Genomic DNA, 19,625 nt, shown 5'->3' with positions numbered 1-19,625 from the left:
AAACGGTTCCGCCGTTCCATTGGCTTGCCATCTGGAATTACTTGCATACATAAACTTTGTTCTTGTGGAAGTGTATATGATGTGCAATTTGTCCATTTGGCAGGTATACTTTGGTTTGGTCGATACGGTCTTTTAAAGTATTATACTGCGTAGAAGTTTTTCCACATGGTAACTCCGTCCTGGTTTATTAGTCCTCTTTGTATTCCATGCCAAATTTTGATCTTAAATTTAACTAACAAAATATTAATGTGTCATAAAAAATAATATAATTGGAAACTATGTTTAAATATGAATCCAATGATATAATTTTTGGTGGCATTCATTAATATTTTATTAGTTAAATCTCTAGTTAAAAATTGACACAAAATACAAAGAGGACTTATAAACCAGGATGAGGGTAGTAGTATTTGGTCGGTAGAGTAATTTAGACGAATCACTCTCACTGTTCAGTTTGTTGCTGATCCTAAGACAAATGCTACAGCCAATTGGATTACGAGAGTAAATACCAAGGCCTTACAAATTAGGAAGCATGGTACAAAAGAATTGAATGAGAAAGCTTTGAGAAATTATTAATCAGGTCAAAATCGAATGACCCAATTTTAATTGAAAATCTCAGTTAAATGTGAGCTCTAAACTAGGGAGCTTAGTGTTATAGAGGATATAGCAGAAAAGTGTGAACAAATAGCTAGCAACTGAACGCATCTTAGATGCCAGGATGGAGGGTTAAGGCGCAAAACGAACTTTGCGCTAGTTGTGTACGATGAGCTTGGCCCTGGCATGGCCGGCCTCGACCCTGTACTGGTCACCAATGCCGAAGTGCGCCATAAGCAGCCACAGCACCGTGAGCAGCTCCCCGCCCTGGCTGAGCTGCTTGGCGTGGAAGTTGCCCCTGCACTTGCCCGCCGCGTAGCACATCATCTCCACCCACACCCCGGCCACCAGCCTCCACCGCTTCCTAACCTCCATCCCGCGCAGCTGCCCTGCCAGCCGGCACGCGTCGAACAGCACCGACTTGCTCCGGTCCCCCTTCACCTTCCGCGGGTCGATATCCGCCTTCACTGCCGCCAGCGCGCTCGCGCCCTGCCGCTCCTTCGCCCGTGCCTCGCCTCCCCGCAGCCGCACCAAGAAGTTCTTGGCCTCCGCGCAGGTGTCGCCGAACCGGATCTGCCCAATGCTCGCCGTCAGCATGAACGGCCGCATCACCAGCAGGAACAGCATGTAATTTGCCATCTCCCTGCTCGCCGCCGGCAACCTGGACCCGCTGTTTATGTCGCCCTCGTCCGCGAACCTGCCGGCGCCGGTGGGGGCAAGATCTGAGGACGTTTGGTTATCGTCGTCGTAGAAGCAGAGGTCGGTCGCGATGTGCCAGAGGAGGATGCTCTCGTCGAACTCGACCTCATCGACGCTCCACCGGAGCTCCTGGTAGCACCCCTTGCGCTGCAGAATCCACTGCCCGCGGTGATCCCCGAACCGCCGGTAGCTCATTGGATCCATCGTGCTGTTCGCCTTGTCTTTGAGCTGCTTGAAGATGAGCTGCTTGAGCACCAGGGACACGCCGATGTGCTTCGTGTACCATAAGCTGTCCCACGCTGTCTTGACGCGGATGTTGTAATCCCACTCGAGACTCTCCAGCACTCTCGTCAACCATGTGGACTTGTCCTTGAGGCAGTAGCTGAGGAGATTGTACTGGGCCATCTGGTTCGACCACCGTGGCCTCGCCTCCGGCATGAAATACTTGACGGCCTGGAAGACCACTCTGCTCGCCGCCGGGAGGCATTTGCGCAACTTCCGCAGGTCGGCGTAGCTCCAGGAGGAGATGGCCATCAGGATGATGCCGTAAATCTCCAAGAAAATGGCACCAACAAGGAGGACGTAAGTGACGGCAACGTCGGCCTCCTTGTAGCGTCCCTTGCCGGCCTTGGAGAAGACGAGGAGCGACAGGATGGGCGCGGCCAGGGTGAAAACGCGGAGGTAGCGGCCGGAGGGGCAGTGTATGACGGGCGACTTGGAGTGGAGCGACTCGTACATGAGCTGGAGCTCGATCTCGACGACCTTGTAGGCCTGGTCGCGCTTCAGGCGGCGGAAGAAGGTGAGGCTGTCGGTGCGGTCCTGGAAGCTGAGGATGAGGTCGACGAAAAGGCGGCGGAAGGTGTGGAAGAACATGTGCGCCTTGATGACAAGCTCGTCGTACTCCATCGGCTCCTCCGGGACGTGGACGTCGTCTACGGGCAGCCGCTCGGGGACGATGACGATCTCGGCGCGCAGGCCGGCATCCTTGCTGGAGTGGTACTCCTCCATGAGCTGCGCGTAGTTGGGTCCTGGGTCTGGGCGTGTGAGCATGGAGCTGCGGAGGCTGCTCATGCTGGCCGATTTGAGCGCCCAGGTGCGCTGGGCATACTTGAGGACGCCAGAGGCGAACATGACGACGGCCGGAGCGACGAGGCTCGCGGCGGAAGGGCACGACTTCCAGTAGACGTACAGCGCGAGGCCGACCTGGGTGACGAGGCTGAGGAGGTGGCGGAGCCAGAGCTCGTTGTCCTCGATGGCGAAGGCGGTGATGGTGTCCTGGCCGCCGAGGTGGAGGATGAGAAAGGGCGCCCACAAAAGGAGGAGGTGCAAGCCGTCCTCCCCGTCGGTGTGGTGGCATAGCTTCTGGCTCCGAGATAGGGAGCCGAGCGTGTAGATGGCGATGGAATCGGCGAGGAGGTAGGCGAGCCAGAGCAGGAAGTGCAGCCAGGACGCGACGATGCGCTTGCGGAGGCCGCCGGTGAAGAGGAGGAACACCTGCAGGGAGAGGCTGCCGAGGAGTAGCACCCGGATCTCCCACTCTCCCCACAGACTCCAAAGGCTCGTCATCGATCGGCAGCGGTGGCGGCCGCCGGTGGTCGAGAGGAAGACGCCGCGAGCTTGACTCGGCAGCAAATCACCGTTGACTCGAAGAGAAGATGCCTTCAGAGTACCCAGTTACCCACAGTGTGCTCTTTTCTCGCCTCTGAACCTGCCTCTGGAGACTTGGAAGCCGACGCCATACATTGCAAGGTCGTCTCCAAAGGAAAGTGGTTGGCATAGCCTCAAGGCAAGAGGGCGCCTTCAAGTTTCTCCCATTAAAATAATTTTGTGTCTTCACTTGTCATACGCAGCAGGGCATGCTCCATGCTAGGATGGCTGATTAAAAAATGATAGATTTAATGTGCATGCAGCTTGCAACATGGGTGTTGTCATGTACGGATTTCTTTTTACGACACAAATGATGTCGTAGAAAATATAGGCATTTTTTTGTCCTTTTTAACATGAGTGTTGTTGCAAAAGACAATTTTACAACGCGCATAATGTTGCAGAAAAAAAGAGAGAGAAGACACCCAAAAGACACTCGTGACATAGAGAAGGCGGCGGATCTCACGCTTGTGATCCGTCAACTAAAGCCAAACATTTCCCTAAATATTCATGTTTAGTTAAATATTCATGTTCGGCTAAAGCTATCTCATGTTCGTAGGGAACAAAATGATACAAGCCATTATCTAGCCTTCTTTAGACGGACGGAAGGTTGCACTGTGGTGTGGTTAGGTTCGGGACCAGGAGACGTCACTGATATTTGTAAGAATGACTTATGTCCTGATTGATGAATTAAAATCTTCCTTTCATCCGCAAAAAAAAAAACAACTTCCCCTTATTATATAAGATGATTTTTCAAACTACTCCCTCCTTTCTAAAATGTTGGATGTACTAACTTTTGCGTGCAATCCCAAAATCTAGGATGCCTTTTTCACTCTCATTCGGTCACAACAAGTCAACAACCACTCACGGTGGCTATTTTACTGGAAAGAGAAACAAATATCTGGCTGGGTCTCCCGTGGATGCGTACATCTTAACAGCCTATACGATGGTTCAAGTAACAAAAAGCTGCGGTAATTTTCGTGCTGGCCACTAAGGGCATGTACAATGGTACTATCTTAGTAGTGCCACATAGGATAAATGATGAGGTGGAGGAGAAAGAACTCTTAAAAAAAGACTTGTCTTCTCTTATTTAAGAGAAGACAAAAGATGGTCTTTTAGCACAATATGTGTCACCACATTTTTAGAAATGTCTAGTTATTGAAGCTAACAAAAACCTACCTAATGAAGAAGTCGTTGGCGAAGTCACAAGGCCCTCTACTTTTCATTATAAAACCGATAAACCAGAAAAAGATGGATTGTTTTGCGAAAGAATCTTTGGACCCATAAAAAGCGGGATTTGCGCTTGTGGCAATTCTCGAGCGAGCGGAGCTGAAAACGAAGACGAAAGATTTTGCCAAGAGATAACCCATTGTAGATATTTTTTTTGTCATCTCTAAATTACATGCAAAACTTAAGATAAGACTATCTTATCAACCATTGTACATGCCCTGCCTAAGAATATGAGAAGGATGGAGTAATATATTGTAAAGGACATGGTTAGATCTCAGTCAACTTAATCAAGTCTCAGTTAAGTGACCTAGTATATAAAAAAAAGAAAAAAAATGCAAACCAACCTGTTGTCGGATGGTTAAAAAGACATTGGTTTTCTTAACTCATCAGGTTGAAATCCTGGTGCTCACATTTTTTAAATTTATTTTATAATTTCTTACAATTCTAGACGATTTACCAACGATGCAGCACATCACCACATCAAGCCGTACATGCATAGCACCGTTGTTGGATCCTCCATCGACCAAAGTTGGGCCGGGAACTGTCGTCCGCACGGTAGTTTCGTTCCTCGAAAGAACCGGACGCAAACCACCGGAAAAAAAAGGGCACAAGCCCTCGAGCCAATCTGTCGCCTCCCCTAGTTTCTGTCGTCCCCATCCACCTCGCCGATGCCTCCCGCTCCTGCGCCGCCCAAGAGGTCGCCGCCAAGAACAGACCACTGGTTGTCTCCGCGTGCGGGTTTGGCCCTATTCCCGCGGGGCTCAGATTCTTGTTCAACTGCAGGATCTTCAGCATTATGGAGTCGGCGTTCTCGGCGTGGCCAGCGCCTCACAGCTGCAGGCGCTGCACCGGTCCGGCCAATGCTGGCGAAGCCTGCCCAATGTGAGTTACTAATATTCTTACATTGCAGCTTTGAAATTTATTACTTCTTTTGCCATAGCAACCTGTTTGGATTGTAGTGGTTCATGATAGGATTAACAGTACCCCCCATCATAGAAACTTATTCATTCTGTCAGAAGGACCATTTATGTCTACTTAAACATGTTCAAGACCCCACTTTCATGGTACAAGAACATAGTGTAAACTTAAATACTGCTAATTGCTAGGTTTATTGGGTCAAATAATCAGATTGCTGATCCTTGTCTTTGCACCTTTTAACCTAATGCAGAATTTCCTTTTTTTTTTTTTTGCTGTCAGATTTAGCGCTTTCCACTAAACTTCTCTTGAAATTTGAATGAATAATTGATGTGTGCTACGGTTCCTCACGAAAAATTTAGCTTAGCTTCGAGCTGGAGTAGAGGGGAAATGGACCTTGATAAGTGCCACACGTGTGGCACGAAGCAATTCCGCCCTGACGTTTTTTGATGGCAAGTTTAGTTATGCGAGGATGACAACTTTAGTTGTGAAGCATGACAACTTTCTGTTTGGATGGCAAGTTTCAGCTTTTTTTGGGATTTGTTTTTTTTTTTGGATGGCAATTTTAGTGTAGCTCACCATTGCTGGATCTAAGCCGTAGTCCGGCTTGGGTCATGAAGGGCGACAAAGAAAGTGGGGAGAGGTGCCGACAATATGGAGGTGCGTGTCTAGCTTCTTCCTCATCTCCATAGATATGGAACACCTTGCAGGCAACACAATAGTGTAGCTAGACTAGCATCAGGCCCCCGGCCACCACGAGTCATCTTCAAGCACTATATAGCTGCAGTAATCTACACTAGAAACTGTGAAGGATTTCATTGCCATGATGACCCTGGCTGTAGTCTAGTGTGCCCAACCCTTGCCGGCAATAGCTGCTTGCGACGGAGCATCTGAGGTGGGAGTGAGTGGGTTCGTAATAACCACGGTACAGTTAAATTTGTACAAAGCAAGTCAGTGCACCAATCTGGAACACACCCGAGAAGAAACCCGCCACATGAGTGCAGTACAGGTGTACTAATCACGACCAAGCCGAGGAAGAGGACGGTGGCCCTGAAGTTGCTCGTGTTAGAATTGATGGATCGTTGCCACTCCAACCACGACCACTGCCGAGGAGAAATGGAATGGGAGAGAAAACCAGTCTTTCGCTATATAAATGAAAATCACACGCCATCATGCTTGACACACATTTCTGAATTAGAGCAATTGTTTGGGCACTACATTTTTTTCGTTCTTCCGTAGCAATGCACGGGCATTCAACTAGTCATCGTATAGTCTGGTAGTAGTGCAAAGCCGCACATGTATTTATGTCAAGAATATTAATTATTAAAACAAGGAACATCAAAATGTACCCATAACCAGTCTTTCTTCTTTTTTTCTGCGAGGGAATGAAAAATGTACCCATAACCATAACCATTCTTTGCTCCTGTTACATAAACAGTTCTTACCATATAAAGGGAAAACCGATGGACTTCACTCCAAAATAATTTGGAGATGTGACAAATTATTCAAACTCTTGGGAATGTGCAGCTTTGGACAGTCAGATATGCACAATGATCTCAGAGAGGTTATATTCTTCAACCACTCTGGCAAGGTCTCTAATTTTGTGCATTTTGTTATAGTCAAACTCCGAAGGACTGACAAATGCCTCATACCACCAGGTAACGAAATTAATTCTGTGCACCTTGAAATTTGGAGCTCCTCAAGCCCATGAAGTTCATGCAACCCCTCACATTGAGAATGTTCTAATAGCTCTTCACACAGGGAAATTGACAGAGACCTTAAATTCCGAGACAAACCTTGGAGTGATCCTCTACATGCAATCAAATTTTCATTGTTCATCAGCATGATCAAGCTTGTAACAGCTCTGAGTTTTACATGTACTGCTGTCAATTTTGGGCATTGGGCGATTGTCAATTCTTGAAGGCAGGGAAAAAGTCCTTCTCTGTGTGATGGTACCCAGGTTTTTAGGTTGGGCATGTGAAAGAACGATAGTTTCTCCAATGAGAAGAATGTGCCATCGGCCCCATAGAATGTGTCATCTACACATGTGACAGCATCTATTCCGCTTACTTCAGCAATCTTGAGGTTAGGCAGTTGTCCCAGCGGTGGCAGGCTTTCACATGCCAGATTAACCAACTTGATATCAGTAAGTGAGTTTAGGTAAGGTACGCCACTGTTTATCCATGATGGAAGTTTCCTTCCTGGATAGGAAAATAACTGTAACACTTTCAAACCACGGCGTGGTTTCAGATGTTCAAGTATTTCTTGTGCTCTCGAGCTAGTTTCAGGATCTGTGCAATCTCCAGTCCAACTCAATGCCAGTGACTCAAGCTTGTGTTTGTCTTGCAGGATTACATTTCTGGCATCAGCAGAAGAAGAATTTTCCATGTTCTGGACACCGAGTTCCTTCAAATAAACTAAAGGACGTAACTCTGAGATGGTATGTTTGGGAGTTTCTGCTGCAATGTACCTTGGCAATATCTTGATGCTTGTGAGTTGGTTCATCTGACGAGGCATTTGAGTTAGTAAAGGACATTCAAGAATGTTCAGGCACGTAAGACTTCTCAAGTTTTTCATGCCTTTGGGTAATACAGCAAGGTAGTGACAGCCTTCAAGGTTTAGAGTATGTAGATTCACAAGGTTGCTTATTGCTTCATGCAAGCCAAGAAGTTTTTCACAGTGAGACAGGTCCAGCATCTGCAAGGATTGCATCTTTCCAACTGATTCTGGCAGTTCAATGATCTCATTTTGTGAAAGATTCAAGTGGGTCAAGAATCGAAGGTTGCTAACTGAATCTGGTACAATCTCAATATCATTGTGAGAAAGATTGATATAGGTTAGATTCTGTAACATATCAATTAACCTAGGAATCCTTTTGATCCTGCAAGATTGCATATGCAGTACACGCAGAGCTATCAGACGTTGGCAAAACTCTGCTGGGATATCGGTGATTGCGCACTTGTTCTCAGACAAAAGCATATTTTCATCTCTGAGCAATATTAGGGTCCTCAAACTTTCCAATTCAAACAATTCTGGTGGAAGCTTACTTGTTTCACAATCAACAAGTAAGGAGAGGCACCTGGCATCACATGAAGGCCAAATTATTTCCTTTCTAGCATCTATTGCTAAGTGGAATCCCCGACTAATCCTTTGTGCAAGAAGTTGCATCCCAGGATGCATCTTGTAAACAGTGTTTCCTCTGTGTCGAGATTTCTGGACTACACCATAGAAGTGTTCTGTCATTATCTTGGAGAAGTAGAGATGCATGTCAGATTTGCTGCTTATCAGTTTTATGAGCTCATCAGCAACAAACATGTCAGTCAGTTGTTCAGGTGTAAAGCTATGAACTAGGAGCAGTGAGCAGTAAAGAAAGCATTGCTGGATGCTTGGAGGGAGATGTTGGTAGCTGACATAAGCCGCATCCAACAAAAGACGGTCTGCATAGAAGACGAGATCAAATCTGCTCAGGACATGCTGCCAAGCGACCTGAGTTTTCCGTATGCTCTTCAGCTTGTTTGATGCGCTGAGTAGTAACGAGGGCACGCCAGCACATGTTTCAGCAATCATTTTTCTGATTGGAATGAGCCGTGGTGGCAACTCTGCAGGATTTTGCATCCATTGTGTGAGCAGACTTGAAGAATGAGCTGGCAAGAGACACTGTAAGGTGTATGGTTTGAGGGACTTGGTCAATGTTACAACATCAGGGATGCGACTAGTGACAATCATCTTGCTTCCGGGCTTTCCAGCACTATCAAGGACTTCCATCAGCTCCTGCCATTTCTTCCGATCCTGATCCCACGCATCATCCAGTACAATGAAAAATCTCTGCCCACTGAGTTTCTCTTTGACAAGGTACTTCAGTTTCACGGAGTCCTCCTGCTCTATCATTTCTTCTTCTGGCGAATCACTTGTGCTACACTGCTGGGTGGTTAGAACTTGTGCTATTCTACTCAATATCACCATGGTGTTAAACTCACGAGGTACCGAAACCCAAATCCGATCATCACCAAAGGTATCAACAACCCATGGATGCCAGAATACTAGCTGAGCGAGGGTAGTCTTCCCGATTCCAGCCATTCCCGTTATGGGGAGAATTGACAAGCCGGGTGTGCTGTCATCAGTTTGCATCATTCTTAGGACATCGTCCAATTCTCTCTCTCTACCAAGTACACCTTCAGGTTTGCCACATGTTCTCTGGCAACTCATAGCTTCCTGGATATCTGTATGTTTGGCTGGAAGTCTGATTCTATATGTTTGTGCATAGCAGTTTTTCAAGCTAGCTACTGCCTCTCTTATCTTATTGACACGGCGAAAATGGAACCTCCGAAAGATGGGCGAGCTGCATACCTGATGAAATGAGAAAATGCCCCCCTTTTTTCTCAGATGGCGAGAGATCCTATTCAGCGCGTCATCAGTATCAAGTGTGAGAGACCAGAGCCTCTGCAGAAGCTGGAGGTACTGCTCGTTGTTGACGTTGATCATAAGAACTGCACTCTCATCGATGCGACTGATCCTCCAATGGATCATCCTGAAATGTGTCTGCAGGTCCTGAAGTAGGCTTCCAATGCCAAGCAACCGGCCCACCTCCAGGACAGGTTCCGATTTCAGCTTTTCCACCATTGCATGTAGCAGATGCTCCACTGACATGGTTTTTCTCTTCTATCCTAGACTTCTTTCTGAGAAATATGATTGCCTTCAACTATGCCCGCACTTGGAAGGAGAATATTTATTTTGAAGAGCAAGATCTGGAGGACTTTTTCCTCGTCATGAACTTGCCTTTCTTTAGGTGGGCTTGTTGACTACCTGTGCATTTTTTTTCATTTTTCTTATTTAGGCACATTACTAGGAAACTTCGTGGATTTTTCTTAGGTCACTACAGTTTTCTTCCATCTGCCATTAAAACTTAGTTTTGTAATGGGTGGCAGGGGTCAGTGCTGTACTGTTGGAACGTCACTGTCTCACAGCTGTCTTTTTTCCTACACCGTTGGGTCATTAAATTTTCCTTCCTACAGTCATCGGAATTTAATTTTGTATATGTGGTGGGCCTTAGTGATGTGCTGTTGGAACGTCACTGTCTCACTGATGCCTTTGTTTGAAATATGGGCAGGTATTCTATGGTAACTTATGGTTATTTATTTATTTGTGGCATATTTTTCGACGATTGGATCAGTGTAGAATCAGACACAAGCACATCCCAAAGCTTATCCAAAGGCCAGGAAACCTGACAGAGTTAACCGGCAACTTACAAATAGCAAACCTGGTTAAATATTACTAGTACAGTTTCCTTGGAGTTTCCAATTGACATGTTCTCAGTCCACAAGTAAGACTTGGCAGTTGTCATTATAATACTTCTGAAAGATTCTTGGGTAGGAACCTGCCGTGCAGTTTCCTGGTTCCCATCTTGCAAATTCTGCTTATTGGTACTGCAAGCTGAACTTCGCCATGGTTTGCAGAACAATAAACTTGAGAAGATCTGTCGTGCTGTAAAACAACTGAGGTACTTGTGCTATTTATTGAAGCTTCCATTGGTCTCCAGCATATCACTAATCAGTTCTGGTTGTCCTGCAGAAAGATTACCAGCTGTTTCTTTCCAGATCATATTTGTTTGATTATACTTTTAATCTTCAGTACTGGTTCCATCAGTCGTTATGCTTGTCAACCAAAGCATCGAGGAAGATGTGTTTGAGCCAATGGTTTCGCGTGTTACTGAAATTGGACGCCGCTTCTTTGGGATAGTGAGCTCATCTGAAAATGACGGAAGGGGTCCTACAATGCATGAACTTCCAGAAAAGATCAGATGGGAAGTGCAACATCTCGAAGATGTGTTTGAGGGGATCATGGAAGACAAGGAGGGGGTCTGTGAGAGCGTTAGGTCTGTTAGCAAGGCAGTTTTTAAGTGGCAAAGAAGTTTGGGAGTAACATACCGGAATGCATCTGGAGCTCCTGAACCTTTGGAGGTAATGAAATGGGCAGTTGAGCATCAAGAGGGGTGGGTTGAGGATGGTACCACATCAGTAGCCAGTACTGAGACACTGTCTTTTGATGAAAATGAGCTTTTTGAATCACTTCGAGACCTTAAGACCGCAGAAGGTGGCTCAGAAGCTCGTCTCCTGGATGGCATCAGGAGTGGGATGCAGTGCATCAACGATGTTCTTGCCACCGTTCGATCAAGAATGGAAGCAGCCAACGGGAGCTTGCGTATTGTAGACCATGTCTTCTCCCCAGTATTGAAACTTATAAAAACCATTGATCATCTAGTATCAGCAGCTACTGATGGCGGAGACAAATCTGAGAACTATAAGTTGCTTGCCAAGATTGATGGCCAAGTAAAATGCTTGCAGGATGCACTACATGTGATTGATATAAATAAGAGAGAGGTTGATGAAAGCTTTAGAACAATGGAAGCTCTCATCGAGCCACTATTGTCACGCCTTAAAGACACTTGCAATGTTCAATTGGAACCTTCGAGCTTCCAAGATGAGATCAATGTCAAAGACGGCATTGATCACTTGGTACATGTACTTGACATGATTGAGAAAAAGAAGCAGGATGGAAATGCTAACTTCAGCATTGTCAATGCAGCCTTCTCGCCGTTATTGACATGTTTGAACACCATCAGGCACCTCTCATTAGAAGCCTTAGCCCATGAAGACAAATCAGGTGCTTTTATTCTCTTGGGCAATATCAGCGATGAGTTGTCACAGCTCAAAGATGTACTCCAGAAGGTCCAGGAGAATGAAAAAGGGATATACAGTAACTTTGATGCCATTGAGCAACATCTTGATGATCTTTTTGAGGGGCCTATGATAGATGCTGAAGGCTCCTTAAAACTTCAGCAGATGGGTGGCCTGCGAGAAAAGCTCTGTGCGATTAATAAAGAGATATCAAATATATGGGGAAAGGTGGATGACTCTTTCAACGTCCAGGATGTCTCCATCAGATCGATGGCTGCAAGGCATGAAGCTTCATCTTCTCGTCCATTGATGCCAGCAGCAGATAAATTCAACATTAACAGGGAAAGTGTGCAGATGTGGAAGCTGAAGGATAGCATTAATGGACTGGAGACGAGGTTGAGACAGTGCCTTTTGTGCCTTGCTGTGTTCCCAGAGGATGCAGTCATCAAGAAGAGGCTGCTAATTCATTGGTGGATTGGAGAAGGCTTTGTGAGTTCAGTTTCCGAGGGGAAGAATGTTTTTAATGAGCTGCTTATCACCAAGGGATTCATTAAGCCAGTTAAGAAATACCACTGCAACAAAGTCCACGGGTGCAAGGTGCAACCGTCGATCCGTGCGCTACTGATTGAAGCTGCAAAGAGCGCAGCATTTGTTGAGCTCAATTCTGACGGCAGCTCCAAGAATGACTTCACCAGAACCCGGCGTGCATGTCTGCAGGATGGGAAGATCCTTACCAGTTTCCATCGCGATGCGCTGACAATCTACAATATTAAACAACAGTATCTGGAGTTAGACAAGACATGGTTTTCCGGAAAGACATGTTTGAGCACTGTGCAGTTAGGACGATGGCAGGATTCAGATTATGACCCTCGGGCGCATCACGTAGAGTTGAACAATGCTGAGTTCCTAAAGCAGGTCAAGTCATGCAAGCAATTGAAGTACCTGAGCTTCAGAGGGATATCGAGAATCGAGGCCCTTCCAACCTCGATTGGAAAGCTCACAAGACTTGTCATCCTTGATCTCAAAGCATGCCATAATCTGGAGGATCTACCAAAGGAGATAGTGAAACTAGTGAAGCTGGAGTACTTGGACGTTTCTGAATGCTACTTGCTGTCTGGTATGCCCAAGGGACTAATCAAGCTTTCTCACCTTGAAGTTCTCAAGGGGTTTGTTCTGGCAAACACTAGGAGCAAAGACCCGTGCCATCTCAAGGAACTTGTCATGCTGAAAAAATTACGGACGCTGAGCATTAGAATTGGAAATAGTGTAGATAGTGATCAGTTTGAGAAAATTAACGAGTTTTGTGCCCTCCGGTCGCTCACACTTACTTGGGGGGCTGGGTTATCCTCGGTACCTGCTATACACGGTGGCAATCGTCTTTCAAGATCAAGCAGTGCTGCTACTATTGCTGTTAATCATGCAATGCCTTGTGTTCTCCCCTCGGGTCTTGAGAAGCTGGAGATCTGTTGCTTCCCAGTGGCAGAATTTCCTTGCTGGGTTAATCCTGGAGAGCTGAAAAACCTGAAGAAACTCTATATCAGGGGAGGTATCATAAGTAGTCTAGGCGAGGACAAGTATTGGGAGGTGACCGTGCTTCGGTTAAGGTTCCTCAAGCATCTCAACTATTCATGGACGGCACTGCGTGATACTTTCATGAAACTCCATGTATTGGAGGTGCATGAATGTGAAAATCTTGAAACCTGGCCTGACTGTCAAAAGGGCTTGTGGCTGAAGGAGACGAATGGAATTATGGAAGGTTCGCATCTCGCTTAACATGAAACGACACCTAACGGGCTGTTTGGAATGGGTGTAAAATTTGTGTGGCTGCAGGTATTTAGCTCAAACTTGGAACTAAATTCCGATGGGCACAGAAAATTACACCCATTCCAAACGGGGCCTAAATCTTGCAAGGATTCAATTTCTTGATAATTGCAACTGGTGATATTTCTTCAACCAACTGGAAAGAACGCAGCGGGGTAGAGTATTTGAGAATAAGTTCAATTCATTTGATCATGTGTCAAAGCAAATTAAGTGTGATGCATTCTATTGGTTCAAGGACAGGGCCAAGTACTTTCACTGAGGCCAGGATAATCCTTCTTTTGGAAAGAAAAAAAATATGCTTTCAGTCGCTGTTTGTTTAAGGTTCGAGTCGCTGTTTGTTTAGGTGCGTGGGGTTTCCTTTCTTTTGGCGATGTGGCCTTTTTAACTTTTATCAGACCTTGTATTGTTCTTCCCCTCTTCTATTACTAGTAAATTAGTACGTGTTTTGCACGTCAAGAAATATATAATAGCAGGAGGAATACATTATCGACATTTTATTTCCTTCTGTACGTGTTTTTTTATTGGAGAATCAGATTCTTGGCATGAAAACTTGTAGACTAATATGAGACGATAGTGGGGATTCAATTAACCCAAATGATAAGTGTCACACGTGTTGAACGAAGCACTCCAGCCTTGATATTTTTTACAACTAAATTTGTCATTCGAAAAGAAAAAACAACCAAAATAACTGGAACTTGTCATCCGAAAAAAAGTCGTCATTCTTGCGTCACTAAACTTAATGTTCGGAGTTGCCATGTGTTCGTGTCACACGTGTGGCACTTATCAGGATCCTTCAGTTAAAAGGGCACGCGGCAGAATCTTGTGAGATGAAAACTTTACCCAACGGATAATATTTTTCGAATTTGATGTTATCTGTCTCTCAACCGTTGGATGGAGCATATCCAATGATTGATATTCAAATTATTGTGACACTATATTTTCCGATTAGGGACACTTTATTAGTTAGAAGGTTTAAGCATTACACCCGGCCTCTGCATAACTAAGATGCACACAGTCAAACAAAGTCCTCTCACAACAACTGTCGGGGTTGGGTGCGACATATGCCAATGGATGGCTTATCATGGTGGGAGCGAGTAGAACGTCGCCGGTGCCTGAAAGCGGGATGAGGCGTAGACACGAACGCCGGCGCACTTTACCCAGGTTCGGGGCTCTCCTAGGAGATAACACCCCTAGTCCTGCTCTGCAGGGTCTCCGCATGATCACTAAGGCACTAGTGAGTACAATGGTGCTCCTCGAGCTGTATGCTAGAGGTAGAAGAGGGCAGAGCTTGCTCTCCTCTCCCCCTAGGTGTGAGTCTAATTCTAACAGGTTGGAACCCTTTGCATGGGCGCCCTGGGGGGTTTATATAGGCCTACCCCCTCAGGGGTACAATGGTAATCCGGCCGGGTGTAGGACCCGGCTGTCAGTCTCTCTCACTATTAGGGAACAGCTTATACACAGACGCTTACTAGCAGCGCGGGTTAAAAACCCTCGCTACTGCTACTTACTAGTAGCGCGGGTTTTTAACCCTCGCTACTACTAAGTTGATAGTAGTAGCGCTGGTTTTTAACCCTCGCTACTACTAAGCGGTCTCTACCGTGCCCCCGGGACATGCCATAGTAGTAGCGCGGGTTTTTAACCCTCGCTACTACTAAGTTGGTAGTAGTAGCGCAGATTTTTAACCCTCGCTACTACTAAGCGGTCTCTACCGTGCCCCTGGGACATGCCATAGTAGTAGCGCGGGTTTTTAACCCTCGCTACTACTAAGCGGTCTCAACCGTGCCCCTCCGGGACATGCCATAATAGTAGCGAGGATTAAAAACCCGCGCTACTACTAAGTACTGGGTTTTTTAACAGCCCTGAAATCCCCATCTCCTCGTCCAAATCACTCCTCTCCCTCGTCCCTCTTCCGCGACGTCTCCCTCAAATCCGGTGACCTCCTCTTCCACCGTAGCCCATCCTTCCTCCTCCTCCTCCGCTGCCCCTCCTTCCTCCTCCTCCTCCTCCTCCGCTGCTGGAAGGAGAGGAAGATCCAACAAAGCGCCGTCCATGACGATGGCCAGATCTCTGATGGATGCAACCCATTTTCAAACCGGAACTAAAGGTCCCATTTTAAACTCTACCCCCCCTGGATCGCCTTTTCAGTTTTGTAAAAAGCAAAAGAAAATGATAAAAACTTCAAAAATTAAAATCCTTCGAGATGTAGTTATGTTACTACATCTACTAGTTAGGAAAATTTAAAAACTTGAATTTGGACATGTTTTGCAAAAAGTGTAGGGAAAATGTAAAACGGGTATAACTTTTGCATACGATGTCAGAAAAAAAAAGTATAATATATCAAAATGTTCAGCACGAAAATCCGCATCCGATTTTGACCACCTATGGCCTGTTTGCAATTTTTTAGAATCCTCAAATTCTAAAAGGGAAAAAAGTTATGCTCAAATTTTAGTTTTTTTTGAATTTTCGTTAAATCTGGTCAAACTACTTATTCAAGAAGTATTAGTGTTACTAAATAATTATTCAAGAATATTAGTGTCACTAAATAATTATTTCATTTTTTTGAATTTTGGTCAAATCTGGTCAAACTATGGTCAAACTGTGGTCAAACAATGGTCAAACTACTTATTCAAGAAATATTAGTGTTACTAAATAATTATTTTTTTAGAACAATAGTTTCAAACTCAAACAGTGAAATGTGTGACTTCATGCTCAAGCTAAACTCCCGAGGGTTAATAGGATTGACATCTTACTATTGTCAGGAAAACAATAAGTGCAGACTTGGAAACGAGAGAGAATAGAACCCGGAAGTTAAGCGTGCTCAGGCTGGGGTAGTGAGAGGATGGTGACCGTCCGGGAAGTTAGATGATTTGGAATGATGAGGGGTGATTAGAGATTAGAGATTAAATTGAGCAGCGATGAGGGGTGATTAGAGATTAGAAGTTAAAATAATTCAGAAATTTGAAAATTCGGGAAAAAAATTCAAAAAAAAAGTTAGTAGTAGCGCGGGTGGCACTCGCGCTACTACTACCTATTAGTTGTAGCGTCGTATCAGTAGCGCGGGCACCCGCGCTACTAATATACCTAAAACTCGCGCTACTGCTAGGCTTTTCCCTAGTAGTGTCTGGTCGCCGGCTTCTCCGCCGGCTGCTGGGGCCCGCCGCTTGGCGGGCCCCGCTGGCTGGTCTGGTACGGCGCCGACAGGCTGCTCCCGCCGCTCGCGGGTCTTGCCGACTGCTGATTACTGTAGCCGTGATGCTAATGACGCAGGCTTGGTCAGGCGAGCGTGGCTACAGTCCTGCCGCCTGGTGGGGGATCACCGTAGCCACTCTGGGTCTTATCTGGTTAATGGTGCATGGGCCCCGAGGAAGAAACAGGCCGCCTGCTGGGAGCCGGTCTCCCTCGGGTCCGACTGGTGAGGCTTCCGCCGTCTTCCGGGCTCTCGCTGACTAGTAGGGCCCGCCGTCTTCGGGCCGTACCGACAGGCGGTCGTGGGAGCAGGGCTCCGCCTGACAGGAGTGACGTCAGGGGCGGAGTGGCAACAGTGCCGCGCCGGGTGGAGATCTTCGCCTGTACGGAGCACTGTGGCCACGCCCGGCCCTGGATACGGGGGGATGGGCTACATTGTAGCCTCACCCTGTCTTGTCTTCTTAATGGGGGTGCAGACTTTGAGGGCGCCATGGGCCGACTGCTAGGAGCCGGCCTCTCTGGAGGCCGCCTGCTAGGAGTCGGCCTGTCTTGGAGCCGCCTTCCTGAGCATGGCCGTCTTCTGGCAGTCGGCCGTTCAGCCAGCCGGCCACTAGAAGGCGGCGCTTTATCTTGACGTCTTGAGGGGCGCAGCCGGCCCCGATGTCTTGAAAGGTTCTGGGACTCGGGTTAGGCTACCCGTGGCCCATTACTCCGACAGTAGTCCCCGAAGCTGGTGAGGCGCCGCGGCGGAGGAGCCGAGAAGCCTCAACAGTTTCCTCCTCCGGGTGCTCTGGGTGGAAGCTTCATCCGGCTCCTGGCAAGCCGCCTAAGGGGAGTTGGCCACGTCCAGTCGGATTTATCTAGAATTTTGAATGTAACGGCGGGAACTAGGTGGCGTGCTAGCTAAGCTTCTAGGCCCGCCGCCCGTCGTGGGCGTGCCGCGTGGCGCTAGCCAGCCGGGCCAGCCTGCCAGCCCACGCGCGCGATGGGACGCGACTGCGGGCTGGGCCCGCCACCACCGGGCCTCGGCACACGAGCGGATCCGCTGCGGCCGAGGCGGGCGGTTGAGTTTCCCCGCGGAGTTACTGCACGCAGTAACTCGCGCGGTAAATGCGGGAGCGTGGGGTCGTGGGCACAGTTAATCCCACGATCCCACGCCCGCCCCCTCGGCTTCATAGCCCGCAGGCTATAAGTAGGGAGAGGAGAGGGAGCGGCGGAGCACACGCGCCCCTCCACCCCATTCTTGCCTCCTTCTTCTTCCTCTCGCCGCAGCGCCCCCGAGCCACGCCGGAGCGCTGCCGCAGCTCGTCTCCGTCGAGTTCGTCCGCCCCGAGCCCTCTTTGCCCCGCTCCATTCTCAGCTCCCTCGCTGCGCCCTTTCTTCGTCGAGCTCTCCATGGCGCGCGAGCGAGGAGGAGACTGGGACGGGTCCAACGTCAACGAAGACCATATCACTTTCCTCCGCGAGACGCGGCGTCTCCCCAGCGCGGGCTATGTGAAGGCGCGTGTGCCGCCGGAGGGAGAGATCTCGCCGACGCCGGGGGAGGGCGAGCGGGTCGTCTTCCGCTCGCACTTCATCCGCGGCTTCGGCCTGCCGGCGAGCAGCTTTCTCCGCTCGTTTCTTGAGTTTTATCACCTCCAGCCTCATCACATCACGCCCAACACCGTGATGCTCCTGGTCACCTTCGTCACGATGTGCGAAGGCTATCTCGGCATCCTCCCCACCCTCGAGTTGTGGGGAGCATTCTTCTACACCAAGCTGGGCACCTCCGTCCGGGAGGTGGCTACCCAATGTGGTGCCTTCGTCGCGGTTCGTTGGCCTTCGCCGACGAACGCCTTCCCCACCATCAAGCTGCCACAATCGGTTAAGATGTGGCAGCAATCTTACTTCTACGTGGAGAACGTGGACCCGGCCGTCGACTTCATCACCCTGCCGGCTTATGTAGCCGGCCCGCCGGCAGAGCCTCGGGCCAGCTGGGGCTACAAGCCGAAGCCGGTATCAGCAGACGGCGCCGCCGCCATTCAACGACTCCGGGAGCTGACCGAAGCCGAAGGCCTCAAGGCGTCCGACTTGCTGGTCGCCTTCGTCACGTGCCGGGTTCTCCCGCTTCAAGGCCGGCCGCACCTGATCAGCCGGATGAGCGGGCATCGCGACCCGTGCCGGCTGAGCACCAAGGAGATGCCGGCTGCCGAGGTCACAAATTTGGTGAACGAGATCTCTAGCCTCAAGCTGGAGGGGTCTTGGAGCTTCGGCAGGCGGCCATATTCCCGCGCCGACCCGCCGCCTGCGGTAAGTTTTTCCATTCTTTCCTTCTGATACTTGTCTTAGTCTCAATCTTGGTCTTGACCAGCCGGCCTCTCGTCATTTGAAACAGATCTACATGTCGGAAATGACGACCGCCATCGTGGGGGCGGGCGGTGACTACCAGCCGGACCGGGCGGTGAGCGACGTGGACGACCCCGACTTGGGGGCGGCCGCCTTGGAGGACACCGCCACAGGCGACGTCTACGAAGCAGGCGGCTCCGAAGAAGGCGGCATCGAGAACTGGCCTGACGACGACGAGGAGGAAGACGAGCCGCGCCCGCGCGGGGTGCCGGCAGGGCGGACGCGGGCCCCTCCGTCGAGCCGACTGCCCGAGGTGGCACGCGCAAGCGTAAGCAAGGCGCCGCCTTGTTCGGCAGCGCGCCAAAGAAGGCCAAGAATCCGACCGCCGCGACCAGGCGGAAGGAGGCCGCCGCAAAGGCGGCCAAATACCAGAAGCTCCCGAAGGCGCCTCCTATGGTGTCGGCGTAAGCATCTTTTCCTGGTGCTCTTCTTTCTTGCCGATTCTTTCTGAACTTCCTTTGCTTTATTTTCTTGATTTAG

General features: G+C 48.4%; 3 protein-coding genes across 3 annotated transcripts; 1 reads left to right on the top strand and 2 right to left on the bottom strand.

Moving 5' to 3' along the window:
* Positions 1-423: 423 nt before the first annotated feature.
* LOC109744843 (uncharacterized) lies at positions 424-3,072 on the bottom strand. The gene has a single exon (XM_020303984.4). The coding sequence runs from the start codon at positions 2,854-2,856 to the stop codon at positions 748-750; it is 2,109 nt and encodes a 702-aa protein (XP_020159573.1). The 5' UTR covers positions 2,857-3,072; the 3' UTR covers positions 424-747.
* Positions 3,073-6,399: 3,327 nt separating this feature from the next.
* LOC141022130 (putative disease resistance protein RGA3) lies at positions 6,400-9,950 on the bottom strand. The gene has a single exon (XM_073498112.1). The coding sequence runs from the start codon at positions 9,724-9,726 to the stop codon at positions 6,550-6,552; it is 3,177 nt and encodes a 1,058-aa protein (XP_073354213.1). The 5' UTR covers positions 9,727-9,950; the 3' UTR covers positions 6,400-6,549.
* A 402-nt stretch (positions 9,951-10,352) lies between these two features.
* On the top strand, positions 10,353-14,071 carry LOC109744839 (uncharacterized). Its single transcript, XM_020303981.4, has 2 exons — positions 10,353-10,576; positions 10,648-14,071. The coding sequence occupies exon 2, from the start codon at positions 10,728-10,730 to the stop codon at positions 13,524-13,526; it is 2,799 nt and encodes a 932-aa protein (XP_020159570.1). The 5' UTR covers positions 10,353-10,576; positions 10,648-10,727; the 3' UTR covers positions 13,527-14,071.
* Positions 14,072-19,625: the final 5,554 nt, after the last annotated feature.

The sequence above is a fragment of the Aegilops tauschii genome, chromosome 1 (assembly GCF_002575655.3).
Source record: "Aegilops tauschii subsp. strangulata cultivar AL8/78 chromosome 1, Aet v6.0, whole genome shotgun sequence".
Classification (NCBI taxonomy): Eukaryota; Viridiplantae; Streptophyta; class Magnoliopsida; order Poales; family Poaceae; genus Aegilops; species Aegilops tauschii.
Note: the sequence above shows the minus strand (reverse complement) of the source record. Positions and strands in the feature narration are given on the sequence as shown.

What these genes read in the sequence shown, in the direction of transcription:
- LOC109744843 (XM_020303984.4), bottom strand. Translation starts at nt 2,856, where the DNA reads ATGACGAGCCTTTGGAGTCTGTGGGGAGAGTGGGAGATCCGGGTGCTA.
- LOC141022130 (XM_073498112.1), bottom strand. Translation starts at nt 9,726, where the DNA reads ATGTCAGTGGAGCATCTGCTACATGCAATGGTGGAAAAGCTGAAATCG.
- LOC109744839 (XM_020303981.4), top strand. Translation starts at nt 10,728, where the DNA reads ATGCTTGTCAACCAAAGCATCGAGGAAGATGTGTTTGAGCCAATGGTT.